The following is an 18,741-nucleotide window of genomic DNA, read 5'->3' on the forward strand; positions in this document are numbered from 1 at the left end:
TAGTATTTATTAATCTTAGTAGCAACCAGACATGTGGAGGGTAGATGTAATTCCCATTTCATAGATGAGAAAGTGGAAACAGACCCTTAGGAATTCATTGATCAAACAGGCTCCCAGGACCAAAGCCCCTTGAAGCTCCCTGCATGTCCTTTTCCTTTGCATGGTCAGTTTCTCTTGAATCCCATCTGGTTCAGTGAACCTGGTCTTCTCCAGCCCTACACAGAGGCTAAGACTTAAGTACGACTCATTTTCTTTCAATTAGGCTTTTTTTTTTCAAGAAAGAGAATCACAGCCATTGAGTTAAATTTTGGAAACATATTTATTCTGTCAGAATACTTAGGTCACCCAACAAGCAAAATTTAATAAACTGCAGAAAAAGTTTATATGCAATACTGTGTGATTTCTCAAGGCAAGTAATAATACTGTGCCTCTTTGTATGCTCAATTTCCATTCTAGAATGTGAAATATAACACCACTAACGTAGGTCTACCATTTACTAGATCACTGCTGGAAGTCAAACCCATCTTTAGTGGATTATTGACAGTTTTTAAGGAAAAATGTGCAATAGTCTTCAATTTTAAGACAAAGATATACCTTCTAAAGCTCTTGAATTTAGTGTAAGACTTGCATAATACTATGACATTTGATTTCTTTCCTTCTTTCCTTTATATCTGTCAATACCTTGATGGTGTATTTTACAGTTGATAAAATCTCAGATTTTAGGAAATTTGGTAACAGTTTTAGTATGATGAAAGCAATTCTTACTGGGAAATCTCTGGACAGATTATTAACTGTTTATTTAAAAAAGAAAGGGAAGGAAGGACAGGAGAAAGGGAAGGAGAGAGGGAAGAAGGAAAGAAGGAAGGAAGGAAGGAAGGAAGGAAGGAAGGAAGGAAGGAAGGAAGGAAGGAAGGAAGGAGGGAAGGAAACGAGAGAGAGAGAGAGAAAGCTATTTTCCATGGGCAGATTTGGGAATCAAGGGCTGGCATTAAATTTTTATTAACTATCTTTTTATGAATATTAAATTATTTTGTAAAAACAAAACAAGTACAGAACCTCCAGCAGGTCTTGTGTTCCTAAAGGAATCAGGAATTTTTTATTGCTTCTGCTGAGAAGAGGTTTGCAGGACGACTTCATGCTTATTTAATCTTCTCAAAGGGCACCTAGGGAGATATAACAAAAATGGGCCCTGACATAATTTTGAAATCTCCCTTAGCAATAAACAAGCTGTCTCTTTGCCTCTCAACACTTCTGCTAACTTGTACTGTGGGAAATTTCTGGAAGCTGGACGGGCTTCAAGGACACTACAGCAGGCTCCCTGCCCTGAGTCAGAGGTCCCTACTGTGGTTTGGGTTAAGCATCTCTGGGTCATGGGAGGGCAAGCCTGCTAACCCCACCTTCCCCCTTGAAAACACACTGTAATAATGAGCCCTCACATGTGAATACTGCTTTATGGGCCATTTCAAGTTTCCTCAGCCCAAGATCAGGGATCATTTAGTTTAGCAGTTGAGAATGTTGGTCCCTGAAGCCGAAGACATAGGCTACCTTCCTCTGAGAATCTTTCAGCTACACTTTGCTTCCCTTATGGTAACCAGCTGCAGGATAACATGAAACAAGGTGCACAGATTTGGAAGGAACATCACAAATGTTTCAATTATCCAGCAAGCATTTATCAAATTAATGCTTCTGGAGAAGAGGCTAGCACAGGCAGTTGTAGCTGAATCAAACCTACTTGATTTTGGATTGGACACAGCCTAGAGTCCAAGCCTCAAGACTGTCTCTCATTCACCGTATGAACACGGAAAAACCTCTCTGAGCTTCAGTTTCTTCATTAGTAAAATGGGGCTTACAGTTCCACCCTGAAAAGATGGTTTTAAGGATTACAGGAGGACGTATAGAGGAAGTACTTGGAACAGTGGCTGGCATTTGTGAACAGTAACATGAAGTTGTTGCCTATACCCACCATGAAAAGAATCACAAGGGCAGAACTCTGACTTTTCCTGTTTCTTAAGATTTGTGTCTAAATCAGTAGTGTTGTCTTTCAGTCTGATGGAATAGTCCACTGCCTCTATGGTGTTCTTTTTAATGGTACAAAATAATCAGAATGGCTAGTCCATGGTACAGATAATACATGCTACTGAGTTTCAGAGGAGGGAGATGCTACCTCGAGTTGTATGTTCAAGAAAAGCTTCACAGAGTAAAAGGTACATTCCATCTCAATAAAAAGGGGGCAAGGAGCTGCTTGGTCCAGCCAGGATGTATGCATCTACCATAGAATAACAGTAATTTAACCCTGGAAACAGGTTTAAAGGATCCCCTCATTTTTATAAATGAAGAAACTAATCTCCAGACAGGGAGGGTGACTGGTCCAAGGTCACACAGCAGTTTTATAACAAAACAAGACTGGACCCCAGTTTTCTGGGATAATCTGCCCACTGGGCAGCACTTCCTTTCATTCCTTGACTTGACAGTATATAATAATTTGACCTGCATCTTTCCCAGTCTCTTGCCTTGTTCCCACAGAGTAGCTCTGAGAAACGTTGAGTACACAGGAGACCGTTCTGGTGCAGTGGAAAAGGGAATATCCTGCTGGTACTCACTGTGTAACGCTGAGCAAGTCACCTCCTCTATCTGAATTGCTAATGATGTCTTTTCAAAGCTAGCATTTACCAAGAGCTTACATAAAGCCAGGAGCTAGCTAAGTGCTCTAGTGGCATTATCTCTTACCGTCCACTGCCCCATGACTGCGTTTTATAGAGGGGCATCCTCAGACCACAGTACCAGTACAGAGTGCAGAGCTCTAGCCCCATCCCTGGATTTACTGAATCAAAAGCTCTGATCACCCCAATAGATAAATTCTAGCAAATTCTCCAATTGATTCTGGTGCTCACAAAAGTTTAAAGCTTGCTGATTTACTAGGTACTCTTGTAGTCATCTAAAATTTTACAGATGACAAAAAAGCTGAAACCCAGAGAGAAGTAACATATTCAAAGTCACACAGCTAGTTAGTGGCTAACCTGAGACTTGAACCCAGGTTTGTTTGTTTTGGTGCTGTTTGTTTGTTTGCCGTGTTTTGAGGGTTTTCGATACTTGACCCACAATCTAGCTGAGATTTTATTAGTTAGCAAAGCATCAATTGTCAACTGGGCTTGATATTCTTTCTTATCTTCCTGGGTTCATACTTTTCTTCACTGCCCAACTCAACTTGCAGCCTATGTTTTGTAAAGTTTAGCACCTTTCACTGTCTGCTGTCATCTTCAGATCTCAGAGCCAAGGATAATTTGGTGTTCGAATGGAGCGGAGAGATGTTTGACAAGGCTGTGTCAAATTAACAGCAGTTCTGACAACAGAGTTGAGGACCGAGGGTAGATGGTACATTTGACAAATAGTCACTGGAGTAATTCACCATGTAATTGGCCAAATGTACAGAAGCCACCAGACTGCAGCTGGACAAGGGATCATCGGCCGAGGTGGATTTCCTAGTTCCCTCCACAGCTTAGTCTTCCCCTAAGGGTTTAGTCAGCACCTTGGTTGTGATTAATTTGGCATGAGGAGCACAAAAATATTACCAATTAACTGCTTTGCTTTTTACCAGAGGATGAAGGCTCCATTTAGCAGACTTGTGCAGCTACCCAAGGTTCTTGGAAAATCCTCCCCCTTTTATTTTAAATGCTACAGTTATTGACTTTTAGAACTTTAAGGGATCTAGGATATCACCCAGCCCAGTGCTTTTCATTGTTTCATGTGCATAAAAGTGACCTAGGGATCTTGTTAAAGTGCAGATTCTTACTCAGTCGGTCTAGGGTGAGGCTTGAGATTCTGCATCTCTAACAGACCTTCCAGGGATGCCAAAGTGGCTGATCTATGGGCCACGCTAGATAGGGAGGACCTAGCCCAGGGAATGCAAATGAGCTGTAGCTTCAGTACCCACTGGGGATGACTCAACGGTTGCTGCCTGGAGAAGGTACTGAGGATTCTCTGTAGTTGCATCTGGGACCAGCTGGTCAATTAGCTGAGCTTATCACAGGCTTACGAATAGGAAACCTACCTCAACAAATGTCTCCCTTTGGCGTGCAGAAACCGAAACCCAGAAATCTCAGTGACTTGCTCAGGGTCACATAAGCTCTAGTTAGTGGTAGATCCAGGACTAAATAAAGCTGGAATGTAAACCTAGATTTCTCTCTGTATGTTGCATATTTGAATCACAGATTAGATGTAAAGCTGTTTTAAAATATCTTTCCTCAGTTCTATAATTGGCAGAACCAGGCACAGAATCCAATTTAGATTTAGGAATCCAGGGGTACTCAGCCTAGCTCAGCCTCTGAGAAGCACTGCAACTTTTGTAAAAGAACTTCTCTGGGCCTTAGTTTTTCTATCCATGAGATGAGGAAGTCCATACCTGGTCTTTTGAATTTATTCTAATGTACAGTGCTATGAGGTAAAAGATAGGATAGCACTCTGACAAAACATAAAGGATTTGAATAAATGGAGGACATTTTTGTTAAAATTGCTGTGGAATAACATTAAACTTCCTTACAAGATTATTATTTGTGGAGAAGAATATATATATGTGTGATATATATATACGTACACACACATACACACAAAACCTTGTCATGGTCTCAGGTTGAATTTTAGCTGAAATGATTGCAGATTACTATTTTGAATTTTTATTAATGAGGCTCTTTTGATTTTTCTACTCACCTTTAATGTGTTTGGCCTGTGAAAAGGATGCATAGGCATGGGACAAGAGAGAGAAAGAGAGAACAAGCAAGCAGCCAACATTTCATCCATGACATCTTGTGCGAGATGAGATGGCTTTCGGTGGCAACAAGGCTCCATGTTTCTCCATTCGTGTCCATAAGGAGAGATGGGGATTTGGTTTTACCCAAAGCCTTTCACAAACCTTTCCTTTGGTTTAACTGGCTCAATTGACTTAATCCTTCCCATTCCTGAACCAATCTCTGGGAAGGGGAGAGGAGGACCAAGACTGGGTTAAAAGCAATCACATTTGGAGCAGGGGGTCTGTCTCTCCTTTTGTTGCAATGGATGGAATAGATTCAACTGCAGCATCCACTGCAAGGGCCAAGAGAGAAAATATAAAAAATTAGTCTTGCTTATATAAATCGGTGAATTTGTATCTTCTCTCCCAGTTGTAGAAGTTTAAAGTTGTAAGTATCATAGTGATGGTTTTCATATACATACATACATAGTTACATACCTAGTTAGGTATGTCAGACATGATGGTAAGCTCCTTAAATATCTTATCTCAATCTTTAAACAGCCCTCCAAATGATGTAACTTCATTTTAAAGGTGAAGTGATGTAGCTTCATTTTAAAAGTGAAGAAACTGAGGCTCAACTAGGCTATGGAATTTGCCCACGGTCACATAGCTGATCAGTAGAGGAGCTAGAATTCAATGCTGATTCCAAAGTACATGTCTTCAAGACTTAAGTAACTGTATAAATGGTCTTATTTACACTGGATTTCAGAATGCTGCTGTAAAAGACCATATAAAAATGTGATTTTATATTATCAGTATCATCATAATGAAACTCTCTTTATAGATGCATTTAATTTGGAGGATGAGAGACTTTTTTCCTATGCATAAGTAAAGGTGGAAATAAGTCTGAAAAACTTAGTTCTGCTGAGGGGTGGAAGCTCTCCCCTCCCAAACTTTGACTGATCCTGCTGGCATATAACAAAATGGAATATTTGGATTTACCTCTTACCTCTGCCCTCTATAAGGATTAAAAAAAAAGGGGTCCCCAAATTAAGCATCAGAAAGAAACATTATTCACAGTCTCTTTTTTTAGGCTGATGAATAATGAGGTCTCAGCTTTAGACACTTTCCTGAAATACCGAAACTAGAAGGTTCATACAGCCCAAGAAGGTGTAGAGGAAGCTCCCTGCCAGAGGGCTGTAGCCCAAAGAAGCCCATCTGGATTGATGCATTTATTTGTCTTGTAAAGAGAGGTTGAGCACCTGCTGTGTGTCACCCTGTCGCCATGTCCGCAGCTATTTGAGTTGGGAACTGGTTTACCATCCCAAACCTCTTCTGAGTCTGACATAGCGCAAGTTCAATTCCTCCATCCCCGTACTTCTATAGTAATAAAAGTTAATATTCTTTGGGTTTTTATTAGATACAACACTGTTTTATGTGCTTTACATGAGTTATCTCAATAATCCTAACAATCTAATAAGACAGATACTATTATACCTATTTTACAGTTGAAGAAACCAAAGCCCACAAAGGTTTAATACCTTACCTAAGATCACAGGTTTGTGACCTTCCCTTTATCTCAGTCTGCTTTTAGCCTGACTAGCCTGGCTTTAGCACCTACGTTCTTAAGCAGGATACTACTGCTTCAGCCCAAAAGAATGCGACTTTTTATAGAGTCACCCTGAGAGTTCCTGCAGTCTAGAGGTAAAGACGGGTCTCACATAGGGTCCTCTCATTTCACAAAGTGGCTCTTCCTAAAATGTAGTCAGACCAAAGTTAGCGGAAAAGGTCCAGAGGGAAAAGATAAGACCACTCAAGTTCTCTAACTTGGCACTTAGGAGTGGCATGTGGTGCGGGTGTGGACATGGGGGTTTCCTCTACCTTCCCTTTACTTTCCCCGGGACCGACCAGTCCTACCTTTACCTTCCCTCTGACCCTACCTTTAGAAGGCCCAAGGATTCTCTGTGGCCAGGCCATGGTCCCTGGCTGCCTTGCCGACTGCTCCTATACTCTGCCCACCACTGTTCCTACAGCTGCATGGTGGATGTTCATGTTTCCTAAATGTCTTCCCCTCAAAGCAATAGGACATTTCACTCTTTTAAGAGGACATATAAAACGTCCTAGGAGGCAGTGCAGCATCAGTCTTAAGGGTGAGGACTCTGAAATCAAACTATCTGGGTACAAATCTCAGATCCCTTACTTATTCACTGTGCTACTTTCAGCAAGTGATTGAATTTTTCAGAGTCTCAGCTTGTTCATCTATGATATGAGAGCTAATCAGTGTACCTACTGCAGAGGATTGTGGTGAGGAATAGATGCAGTAAGCCGTGGAGAGTGCTTGTAACTGTGCCTGGAATAGTGTATGCGTGCCCATTAAATATGGAATAATGGTATTAACTGCTATTTCTGCAGTTATTTCTTCAATCCTTAGCAAACAGGCACCTCACCCTCACAGAGACCACATCCTAATGAGAAGATGTACCTTAAACAAATACATGTAGAAATAATATGTAATTGTAGATAGAAATAAGGACAGTGAAGAAAGTGTCTGCATTGCTATGATAGCACGTAACAGGGGACCTGATAAAATAAGGCAAGATCCGGGAAGACTCCCCGATGGAAGGAACATTTGAACTGAGGTCTGAAAGATGGGAGATTTTGTAAGAGTAAGGAAGGATGAATGTGGACATTCCTGCTCTCGATTTTATGACAGAGCAAATGTTAGAAATTCCTTGGTTCCATTCAAATAGCTGCAATTATTCAGTATCAACAATGCTCTATTAAGAAATTGTCTAGAGTTGATAAATTATTTTTTGTAATGAGTTATTTGCCATTCGTATTTGTTATAGGGACATTTGTTCTGTAATCACACTGCCCTTAGCATCAGCTGTTTTTCTTTGCTGTACACAATGGGCACATCCTTACCAGTAGGTACTCTAAGTTATTTGGACAATATCATTTTGTTAATTACTGCTGAGTCAGTTTCCCTCAGCACATTTTTTTTTAAATACAGCTGCTGGATCAAGTGCTAGTTATGTATTAAGCATGTGTCTAAATGTTCATTCACAGGATTCAGTAATCCATGGGATTCTCTGCACCCTCCCCATCCAAGCCATCCCTGTTCAAGAGATCTGTTCTAAAAGGCACCACCCTTGTGCCCCTGCCGTTCGAGAACCAAAGGAGACTCGGCCCCTATAGAAGCGAAGTTCACTGGCTGTGTTCCCTGCATGCCTGTGGATGCTAATGCTGCTCCATCTTTCTGTTACCTTTTTGTTCTGTGTTCACAGGAGTCCTGTCCTTATGGTTTGCATTAGGTCAGCCTTCTGTTTTCTTGGCCAAATTAAATGCAAAACAATAGGATGGAGGAATAAGGTTATATAGAGAGAGTGTCTCTGATTCCTGTTAGTGAGCTGATTACAGTCTAGATGGGGGTTTTAGAGTCTATAGGCTGAGAAATTCTTTTTTTCTTAGCCTAGAATATCTTCCAGGGGGGAAAGTATTAGAAGATTTTCAGGTGGATTTAAACATTGATGCCTTGCTTAGGGGGACAAAAACCAAACATTGGCTTGTCTGCTTCTAGCTTTCAGCTTTATAACTTCCCTCTCATCCAGAACTGAGGCAATAGGTGGTTTTGTGTGTCCAGGTCCATCCCTATTACCTTACAGGACAAGATACGGGGTCAGTTTTAAAACCCATGAACAGTAGAAAACCACAAGTCTCCCAGTGACCCAGGCAGATTTGATGACAACATTTATGTCAGTCATGACCTGCCAGGAAATCTTGACATTGAACCTGATTTGATTCCATGTTTAAACTCACTGTCATAGATGTGGGCAGATTATGAATGGGAGGGGAGTGTGGCTGGCACTCCTTTCCCTCTTAGTGATGGGCACTGCCATCATCCTGGACGACGTGTGTTAGTCTCAGGGAAAAAGGTAGCTCCTCTTCTGCTAACAGTTAGCTGTTCTTTCCCCTTCTTGCACATTAGAAATAGTTGACTGGAATGTTTCTAGCCTTGCAGAAGGAAGCTAAAACAAATGTCCTCTGTGGTGTTACTTAAAAATGGGTTGGGAAATGGTGAATTACTAGTTAGATGGTGTGTATAAAAATCTTTAGCAAGTCATCGCCCATAATACTTTGAGTTGGCTGAACCAGCTAATGAAAAGATTAGATCAATTGTCTCTTTCCAGCTTAGGACTTAAGTCAGTAAGCCAGATGAAAATTAAACTAGAACAAGCCTCTACCTCTCAGGATGTAAGCTCCCAGGGGTTCAAATTTCTCTGAGTTACCAGGATTGGGTAGGCAGATTCTCACACCTACCTCCTTGAAACTTGTCAAAAATAGGATTTTGTATTTAGGTAAGCTCATTGTCAAACCTAGCTCCATTCCATACTCCCTGAGGATCTGTAATAATTTGAAGGCAGTGCCTCTTTTGAATGCAAGAAATGTCTATTAAAATTGATATATCATAAATATAGTTTTCCTCACTTTTTCCTCCTTCAAAGGTTTTTATTCTGATCCCAATCTCTTTTTCCCCATAAAATGAAGATGAATCCCTACTTTCAACTGTAATTGAAACTAGTAGCTTGTACTTTATTAAATTAAAAAGAGGCACCCAGAAAGAATTCTACTAACCTTTTAAAAGAAATTATTCAATTCATCATGCATGCTAATTGTGCTTTAATAATATTAAATGTAGTAATTTGAATGTACTCTCCTCTCCCCCAAATATAACATCCATCTTCCTATCTCAATCCAAATATTATTCCTTAAATAAACAAATCAGTGATCTATAGTTCATATATCATTCTTAATGAATTCCACATGAATTAACACATATATAGAAAGGAATCATTTTCCAAGAGAAATTAATTTGATGCTGTGAGAGTAATAGTGATGAAAGACACCAAGACACAAAAAAATTCAGGAGGCCATTTAAGAATTTCCGGTGCAGAGGGATACTGCAGAATTCACTGGGCAATGCCTTCCATGGTTGGGGGAAAAAATGCTAGCACCAGATCAAAATCATAATCATTTGCAAATTTTTGGTTGCTATTTCTCCATTCTCTCTGGTACAGAGATTTAAAGAGTCAAAGATGTTGGCCTTCTATTGCTCTCATAGAATCTCCATTTCATATTCTGATTGGGTGAACTTTCTTTCACCTCTTAGAATACTAAGTTCATGCTAGGTAATTTCAGAGTGTTTTTCCTTTGGAAAGAGTGCTTTGGATATTCCCAGGTAGTTGACAGTTCATTGCCTTAGCATTTCAAGTCACTCAGGTCACCGTGTCATTTTATGGAAGATAAAACAAGATCTCCTACCCACTCACTAGTCACAGTAATTGGAAATCGCACAGTTAGGATTTCTTGGGTTTTTACAATTTCTCCGTCTTCTCTTGATGATATGAGTGGTGCACTGGGATTTAAGATAGCCCCACTCTCCCTTCTCAAGGTAAGCATATGATTTTGTTAGGTTGCTGGGGAATTTGATTTGTTTTTCTATACGTGACTGTAGATTATAACAAGGACATCCCTCCAGACCATATACCAGAGCATGCCCAGGTATAGAGACAAGGTGGTGTCAGATCATGGACTCTCTCTCTTTTTGTGTTGGCTCCTTTCCAAGTGAGAATTTCCTGTAGACTGTAGACTGTAACAGGGGCATCCCTCTAGAGCATATACCTATCATGAAGAAAGGTACAGGAAAGGAAGCAGCAAACCCAAAATCAAACCTAGAATTAACTGATTAATATACAAAAACAAGGCCCACTCTTATGAGTTTAATACAGTAGCTTTTAAGCAAAATGGTACTCTGTTATCCAAGCATGTTTCTTTCCTTTCTGTGAAAAAATGTTCAGTTGAGGAGAGGAAAATGAAAAAGAAAACCTCTTAATCCAAAATATTTAACAAAAATTTGCTGTTGTTATAACCATCATTGCATAGGTAAGTCTGGAAAATAATTCGAGTCAGCAGAAAAGTCCCTCCCTCTACCCACTAGAACATCTGATTCAATAAGTGTGCAAACTGCCCTCATTCACAGGAGGCTCTGGAATGCTGGTGCAAATAAATCAGTCCATTTTCCAACATTTCAGCACTTACTGCTTGATTGATGAGCACAATAACTCCAGGTAAAGCATAATTTCAAAAGCACATAGTTGAATGGGAAACAGGAGACTGTGTTGGCATTGGTCTGCTTAACTGAGCCAGTCCAAAAAAACCTTGTTGGCAGGAAAGGACACGCAAGTTAAAGCTTGACACTAGAAAACAAATAGCACATATCCTTGTACTAAAACTAAAGCAAGGCCTGCAGTATAGCTTCTTGCAAAGACAATTTATCTACAGAGAATGACAATTCATTCACTAGTCTATCTTTTCCCTCAACTTCCCTTCATTTGCTTTTGCTTCCCTTTCTCTCATATTTCAACTACTATCAACAAATTCCCAAGGGTCTTTAAATAGGTGAAAATGCCAAGACAGAAACATTTGATAAATGTTCTGGTGTGTTTTCCAGGGCAACAGAGATTGTCACATGGCCCTTCTGATTAGTTAAAGGGAAATTATCTCTTGTTAATGTCTTAATCAAAAAAAAAAGAGAGAGAGAATGTAGTGGTTTCTCTTGTGTCTCCACTGCTCAAGTGTGGAGAAAGACAATTAGGAAATCCACTTGGACAAGTCTGGAAAGGTTAGTGCGGAAACTCAGTTTTAAAGATTAGCTAAGTTTATATGACAATTGCTGTGCCTTCGTTTTGCTAAAATGTAGCCTGACACTAAGAAGGCATTCCAAGACAGAGCTTGTAATCGGGGAAAGTCTCAAGATATGCTATTGGATAGTTTGGTAACTAGGAACAGAAATCTTGGAGCAAACAGATTAAGTATCAGCTCCATTACTTACTAACTATATAATTCTGGGCAAATCACTAACTATGCCTAATTCCCAATCTCCACATTTTTTAAATGGGAATATTAATAATACCTCCTTTGTAGGGTTGTCAAGATGGAGATTAAATAGGATTGTGTGTAAAGCCTTCAATACAATATCTGGCTCCAGTAAATACTCAGTACACGCAAGCTGCATGTGTTCTCTCTCCGTGAAAGCTGCTTTTCAGCTTGGTGTTGTGAACTGTGTTCAGAACCTTCAGCTTTTTCATTATTTCTCTGGCTTCTGCTGCTCTTTTATTTGAAGTCATGCCCTTCTGCTGCCGTCCAGACCAGCAGCCCAGCCTCACCTGGGAACTTGTTAGAAATGCAGATTATTGAGATTCATCCCAGACTTAATGACTCATGAGCTCTGGATGTTGGTACCAGAGATCTGTTCTAACAAGGCCTCCAGGGGATTCTGATGCCCACTCAAGTTTGAGAACCACTGAAATAAGACTGTCAGCCACCAAACCTCTACCTCAGTCAGTCTTCCCTGGTTGATATTAAGACAGGCTGGAGGCAGCAAGGAATATTATTGCATTGAGATAATCATCAACAACCCAGAATTGTTATACTGTTCTGTTACCTATTAGCAGTAAGATTTTAAGTAACTCACTTCATTTTTCCGAGCTTCCGTTTCTGCCCTATCAAATGGGAATGCATCCTGTTCTGCTATGGTGTAATAGGTGCATTTCTAAAAAAAAAAAAAATCCTCATGTCAAAAAAATCACCTTAGAGAAACAGTTATTTCAGAGGGGGAAAAAGAAAAGATAATTGTTACTGAATTTAACATCCAGACTCAAAAGACATTTTTTCTTGTATATAAACAATAAAAAGGATTAAAAATAAACAAATTCGAGGGTAGTTTACCTGAAAGCTTTCCACTTTTACCATTTAAACCACATGTAAAAGACCCTATTAATCTCCTGTACCTTTGCTCTTGACATTGTAACTTTGCTCCCAAAACAGTTCATGCTCTTTGCAAGGAAAAGAAGAAGAAGAAATAAGACAAGGAAAAGAAAGGGAAGTGCAGCCAGTTTAACAGCCAGCCATTCAAATCTAGCAGCTGCCTAAAAGATTGAAACCCAGCACTGTTCAGCATCCTGAAAATATTACTCTAATAGATTTCCTTAGTCCTAATTTGGGTTATGAAAAATTTTATTACCAATGAAATGCCTCTAATTCCTGTGCTGCCCTGCCTATACTGTATTACAGAGTTGTTGAGACCTTTAAATGAGTTGAATCATATCTCAGGTAGGATCCTTTGGGTCTCAAAAAGCGGGAAACCCAATTCATTATGGTTTAAGAAAGAAAGGAGAGAAAGACTCTGATCATTAGCCCTTTATTGGCTGTATAGCATATGAATATTTTCTCTCATTATGTAGGTTGTCTATTCACTCTGTTAATTGTTTCCTTGGCTGTGCAGAAGCTCTTTAATTTAATGAAGACCAAGTTATTTATTTTTGGTGTTGCTGTGATTGCCATTGGGGTCTTTATAAACTCTTTGCCTAGGCTGATATCTAGGCGAATTTTTCCAACATTTTCTTCTAGAATCCTCATGGTTTCATGTCTTAACGTTTAAGTCTGTTATTAATCTTGAATTAATTTTTGTGAGTGGTGAGATACGGATCCTGTTTTAATCTTCTACATGTGGCTATCCAATTTTCCCAGCACCATTTACTGAACAGGGATTCTTTTCCCCAGTGTATATTGTTGTCTGCTTTGTCAAAGATCAGATAACAATATGTGGATGATTTTCTGTCTGGCTTCTCTATTCCGTTCTGTTGGTCTATGTCTCTATTTCTGTGCCAGTACCCTGCTGTTTTGGTTACTATTGCCTTGCAGTATAGCTTAAAATCTGGCACTGCCCTCCAGCCTGGGCAACATAGTAGGCCCCCCATCTCTAAATAATAAAAAATTAAAAAATATATAAATAAATGACAGTAGAAGATCAAATTTATTCATTTATTGAATATTTATTGCATTTCTATAACAAGATCAGTTATGATTTTTTGAGTGCTTACTATGTACAAAACTGGGCTAAGTGCTTTGCATGTGCTGTGTTATTTAATCCTCTCAAACAATCCTAGGAGACTGGTTTTGGCATTTTCCCCATTTTACATATAGGAAAACTTGAGTTCAGAGAGGTTGAATGATTTGCCCAAGGTCTCAAAGCTGGTGAGTGGCTCAGCCCAGAACCAAACCCTGATTGTCTGAGTCCAGAATCAGAACGTGGAAACACGTGTACAATATGTCCCCTGCTACAGAGAACAGCCACGGTTCCAGGTGTTGGTTAAGCCACCATTCCAGACTCCCAAAGGAAAACTCAAGTCTTGGTGATCCCAAGAGTGGGGCAAATGGACACTGTGGTGTGGCATCACGGGAGGGATGAAGCTAATTTTTGAGGAGGGGAGTGAAGAAGGTTGGCATATATGGAAAGCTTCATAGAAAATATGAAAAAGTGGTGGAGCAAACTGGTCCTTCAAGGAAGAACAGGATGGGGCCATTGGAGCCGTATCTCACAGCTTCCCCCTGATGTGCAGCCTAATGAACTACAACCTCCATGTATCTGTTACAAATAAATTACAAATAAAGATGGTTGTACTTTATCCCTCACGCCTTCACAGCTCCATGGTTATACATAGGAATTTTCTGGAAAACAATGCTATTTTTCTTGTTCAGGTTAATTTATTCCTGGACTATTAAGCCTTAATGAAGTCTATTCAAGCAATCATATTTTAAGGTCGAAGGATTCTAATGATATGAGAGATATCAAGGAGTGCAGCACTTCATAAGATGATATAGGTGTCCAGTATACCTCACCCACTACCACCACTCTCCCACTTCAGCCAGGGTCTCCAGTAGGGTTGAGGTGATTCGTTTTACCTACAGAAAGCTCATCACCCATATCTATACACTGCAAGGGCAGCATATTTATTTTTCTCTTAGGCATAGTTATTTATTGTTTATTGCCATGTCACTAGAGTGCATAAATATCCTGCTTCATGCATAGCATGTCATAACAACTTTGCATAGTGCTTTGGTTTCCCAAGTTCTTCTCTCACGTTTTATTTCAGTTAGTCTCTTTAAATCCTATTCTTTGACCCCAATACAGTTGAAGAAACCTAAATTCAGAGGGATTAAGTAATTTTTCCAGGTCAAAAATAACAAGTAGACGAGCCATAACTATAATATTTTGTGTCCAACCCCAGTAGTTTTTCTGGAGACTGTGACTACCATGAGGACCCAGGAGCAAGTCTGTCTTCCTTATGACTCTCTGTAATGCTGGGCACAGTGCCAGACACACAGTGGGTGTTCAATCAATGTTTTAAAAATTCATGAATGAAAAAATAAGTAAATAATAGGGCTTCAGGAATTATCGAATCCAACTCTTGAATTTTCAATAACAAAATAGAAACCCACTAAGATTAAATGAATTATCAAAGGATCATTTGTTTTAAACTCAGAACAGGTCTCCCTTCATCATAGTCCATTGCTGCCAATAGTTTTTATTATGGTCGTTACTGTTGTTTGACATTTTTAAGTCAGCCAGTTCTGGTGTCAGCTCATAACTGTTCTTACCATTTCTCATCAGAAAAACAAATATTTTGTGTAGTTAGAAAGGTGGAGACTCCTGAACATCATCGTGCATAGTGGCCCAAAAATTTTACTAAATATCTATTCCCAAGGTGGTTAAAGGAAGAGTTAACAACTCAGAGAAGAACAGAAAATAAGCATACTAGTGACATAACAGGAGCAATGGGTTTCCCATTTCCATTGGCTTCACTTTCCCTGAGTGTTAGAAAAGCCCCACTTTCTCCCAGCGTTTGTACTCTAATGATCAAGGTTTGAATTCCAGCTCTACCAATAGTAACTGTGTGACTTTGGGAAATTTGATGAATGCCTTCGACTGTAACCTGATGCCTTTTTGCAGGGTGATTGTGAGCATTCAGTGAAACAGCTGCAGCAAAGCACTGGCACATAGCAGGAACCTTTGAATGTTCCTTTCCTTCCCTAGAGCAAGGAAAGCCATCAGTAAAAGCATTGCCTGGCCCTACCTTGACAGATTGCTTTCCACATTTTAGTTTTGTTTCCAAATCTTAAACTTTTGAAGTTAATTTTATTAATCTATTTGGTTAGTATTTCCACTAAGCAAAATGGTACAAAACCAAACATACAAAATGTCTGATCAGTGAACAGAGATTAATTGATCAATTATTATGTCCTGGCGTATTTTATAGCTTCTGTTTCTCAAAAGGTTATAGATTTGAATTTGTAATACAGGGCCATTAAGCCACATTTGAAAGCTAATTGTTAATGTGTCATCTTAGCAACATTCTTTTTGCCTTTTGCATAATTCATGAAGCACAGAGCATTGTATCTTCCAATTAAGTATTTGGTTTTATTTCTTAATTTCATATATTTTCAGTGCCTATCATTGACCATTGGTTTCTTCTAATTTCAGAAATGTTACTGGCAATTAGTATATCCTGATTCTTCACCAAAATAAGTGTACTTTGTTATTAAGAACAACTTGTTGTGGCTAGGTTTTGCTCTCTGTAGCAGTTGAGGCCTCTTAAAAATAAAGCACACAAGTCTTCCCTTCTTAACACAAGAAAAGGCATTATATAATAATGTAATATTTGGGAATCATGGTGTCAGTCTTCATCTTTTAATTTTAGATTTGCAAGAAGAAATCATGCAAGAGAGATGATTTGACTGTCTGTACAGCCACCTAATTGTAGTCTTGAGACCCAGACTTCAAGTGAGCACAGTCAACTCCAGACATTCTCTTTTCTGCTCTAATCCTGACCCTTCCCTTCCCTCTTCTCAGTCCATCCTCCACTCGCACCTCCACCTCCCACAGTCTATCCAGCTGTTAGATTCTTCTTCCTTCATATTATGAATTCTTTTGTATTTTGGAAAGTCACATGTACTGTATATATACTCTTCAAAACTCTTCCTTTACCCTATTTATGTTTCATTGCAAATTTAAGGTGACACATCATAACTGTGGGTGTTAGGAATCATCAATTAAATGAAATTGTACAAAAAAAAGTGCCTGGCATATATAGCAAGTACTTGATACTTACCCACTATTTTTAGTTCTAGTTTTGTTATTAATTCATCTATAATTAGGCTACTATGATAAACACAATTCAGTAATTAATTCCCTAACACTATCCCATACTTAGTACAGTTTAATTTTTTCATGTGCTCATATCAAGACTATACATTTTTTAAAAGGGTGTTATGCCTTCAATTTCCTGCATGCCCTAAGTAGAAATAATGAAAACAATACTAGCAATAGTCTATTATATAATTACATCATTGCAGCAATCCTCTAGGGCTGGAGTCTTATATCATTTAATAGAAGGGGAAACTAAACCTCAGATAGCTTGTAGTGGCAGAGCCACATTTCAGACTCAGGTGATATAATCACAAAGCTAGTTCTCTTTACCACTGTGATCAATACCACCTACAGTGCCCATCATAGTGTCTTGCATAGCACAAATAAAGCCTCATTGTTCTGACTGTTCTGATTCTTCCCCCTTGCAGATGGACCCCCATGAGAACATCTTACTGAGCACTCTCGAGATAAAAAACGAAATGGCCACATCGGAGGCTGTGATGGGACTTGGAGACCCCAGGAGCACCATGCTGGCTTACGATGCCTCCAGCATTCAGTACCGGAAAGCCGGATTGCCCAGGCATAGTTTTGGCAGAAATGCTCTGGAACGACATGTGGCACAAAAGAAAAGTCGCCTGAGGAGACGTGCTTCCCAGCTGAAAATCACCATCCCCGACTTGACTGATGTGAATGCCATAGATCGGTGGTCCCGCATATTCTTCCCAGTGGTTTTTTCCTTCTTCAACATCGTCTATTGGCTTTATTATGTGAACTAAGACATAGCCTCCCATGGGAAGCAAAGACTAGATTCCTCCTCAAACCAGTTGTACAGCCTGATGTAGGACTTGGAAAACACATCAATTCAGGACAAAAGTGATGCTAAAATACCTTAGTTGCTGGCCTATCCTGTGGTCCATTTCATACCATTTGGGTTGCTTCTGCTAAGTAACGAATACGCTAAGGTCCTTGTGGTTTTCCAGAGAAAGTGCAAGTGATTTGTACACATGCTGGCAAGACTCAGTCTGAGTGTTCGACTTTACCTGTTTAGCATGCAGCCTACTCAGAGAGGAATTACTTAGAAGACATTCGTAGGAGGCTCAATAGCATTGTCAGTCATTGCCCTGAGAAGTGGTTGTATCCAGATATCCATCTTCATTTCTACAGTTGGCATGCTGTTGAGATGGCACTGTGCTTATGAACATCATCTGCAGTGCCATGCAAACATGTTACTTGAAGATGATCTATGCCTGTCTTATGAAGGTGATAATGGTGTCATGGGAAGATGATTCCCACTGCATTCTAGAAGATTCTCATTTAGTTGGAGCAGGATAAGGAGAGTCAAGACAGAGACTCAGGAAACCAATTTGTCCAGTCTCTTTGCTTAAGCACAGGGAATCACCTATGATGTCTTTCATTTTAGCATTTAGAGACTAGAAGACTTCTGAACATTATCGTGCATGGTGGCCAAAGAAATTTTCACTAAAAAGCAATTTCCTAAGTGGTTAAAATAAGAGTTAACAACACAGAGTAGAGTAGAAAATCGAGAAATGCCTGTTGGAACAAAATTAAAACAAGCAGGCAAACAAGCATAACCCTTATCAGCCCACACAGCATCTGGTCTATACATACTTTGACCAGTGGCAAAGGGTAGAGCAAGAGGAATTGTTTTTAACCTCACACAAACTTTTGACAGCATACCTAAAGAGGTTTTTTATCATTTATCTAATCAAAAGACAACCATCAAATAGAAAAGTTAGGGAAATTAGAAGCATCTTAGATGTACAGATTATGTTGGTAGTCATTCGAATATACAAATACAGAACACAGACGAAGTTAACAAGCACGTTGTTTATCTCAGATGTCAGCTCTTTCTGCAGCACTTCCTTTTAAGTTTACTTCTGAATTCAACAGGGTATTTCAAAAGAAAGATGAGTTCATCACTTTAAGGAATTAATGGTCCTCTCCAGCT

At 39.5% G+C, this 18,741-nt stretch overlaps 1 protein-coding gene across 3 annotated transcripts in view; it reads left to right on the forward strand.

Moving 5' to 3' along the window:
• The window catches only part of GABRB2 (gamma-aminobutyric acid type A receptor subunit beta2), a 213,401-nt gene extending 195,283 nt beyond the window's left edge, over positions 1-18,118 (forward strand). For 2 of the 3 annotated variants that reach the window (XM_045551237.1, XM_045551236.1), the window contains exon 10: positions 17,201-18,118. In XM_045551237.1, the coding sequence (XP_045407193.1) occupies positions 17,201-17,548 (348 nt within the window). In that variant the 3' untranslated portion in view covers positions 17,549-18,118. Of the gene's footprint in view, positions 1-17,195 lie in introns of all 3 variants that reach the window. The other variant, XM_045551238.1, reaches the window with a different exon arrangement.
• The last annotated feature ends 623 nt before the right edge of the window (positions 18,119-18,741 follow it).

Source organism: Lemur catta, chromosome 5 (assembly GCF_020740605.2).
Source record: "Lemur catta isolate mLemCat1 chromosome 5, mLemCat1.pri, whole genome shotgun sequence".
Lineage (NCBI taxonomy): Eukaryota > Metazoa > Chordata > Mammalia > Primates > Lemuridae > Lemur > Lemur catta.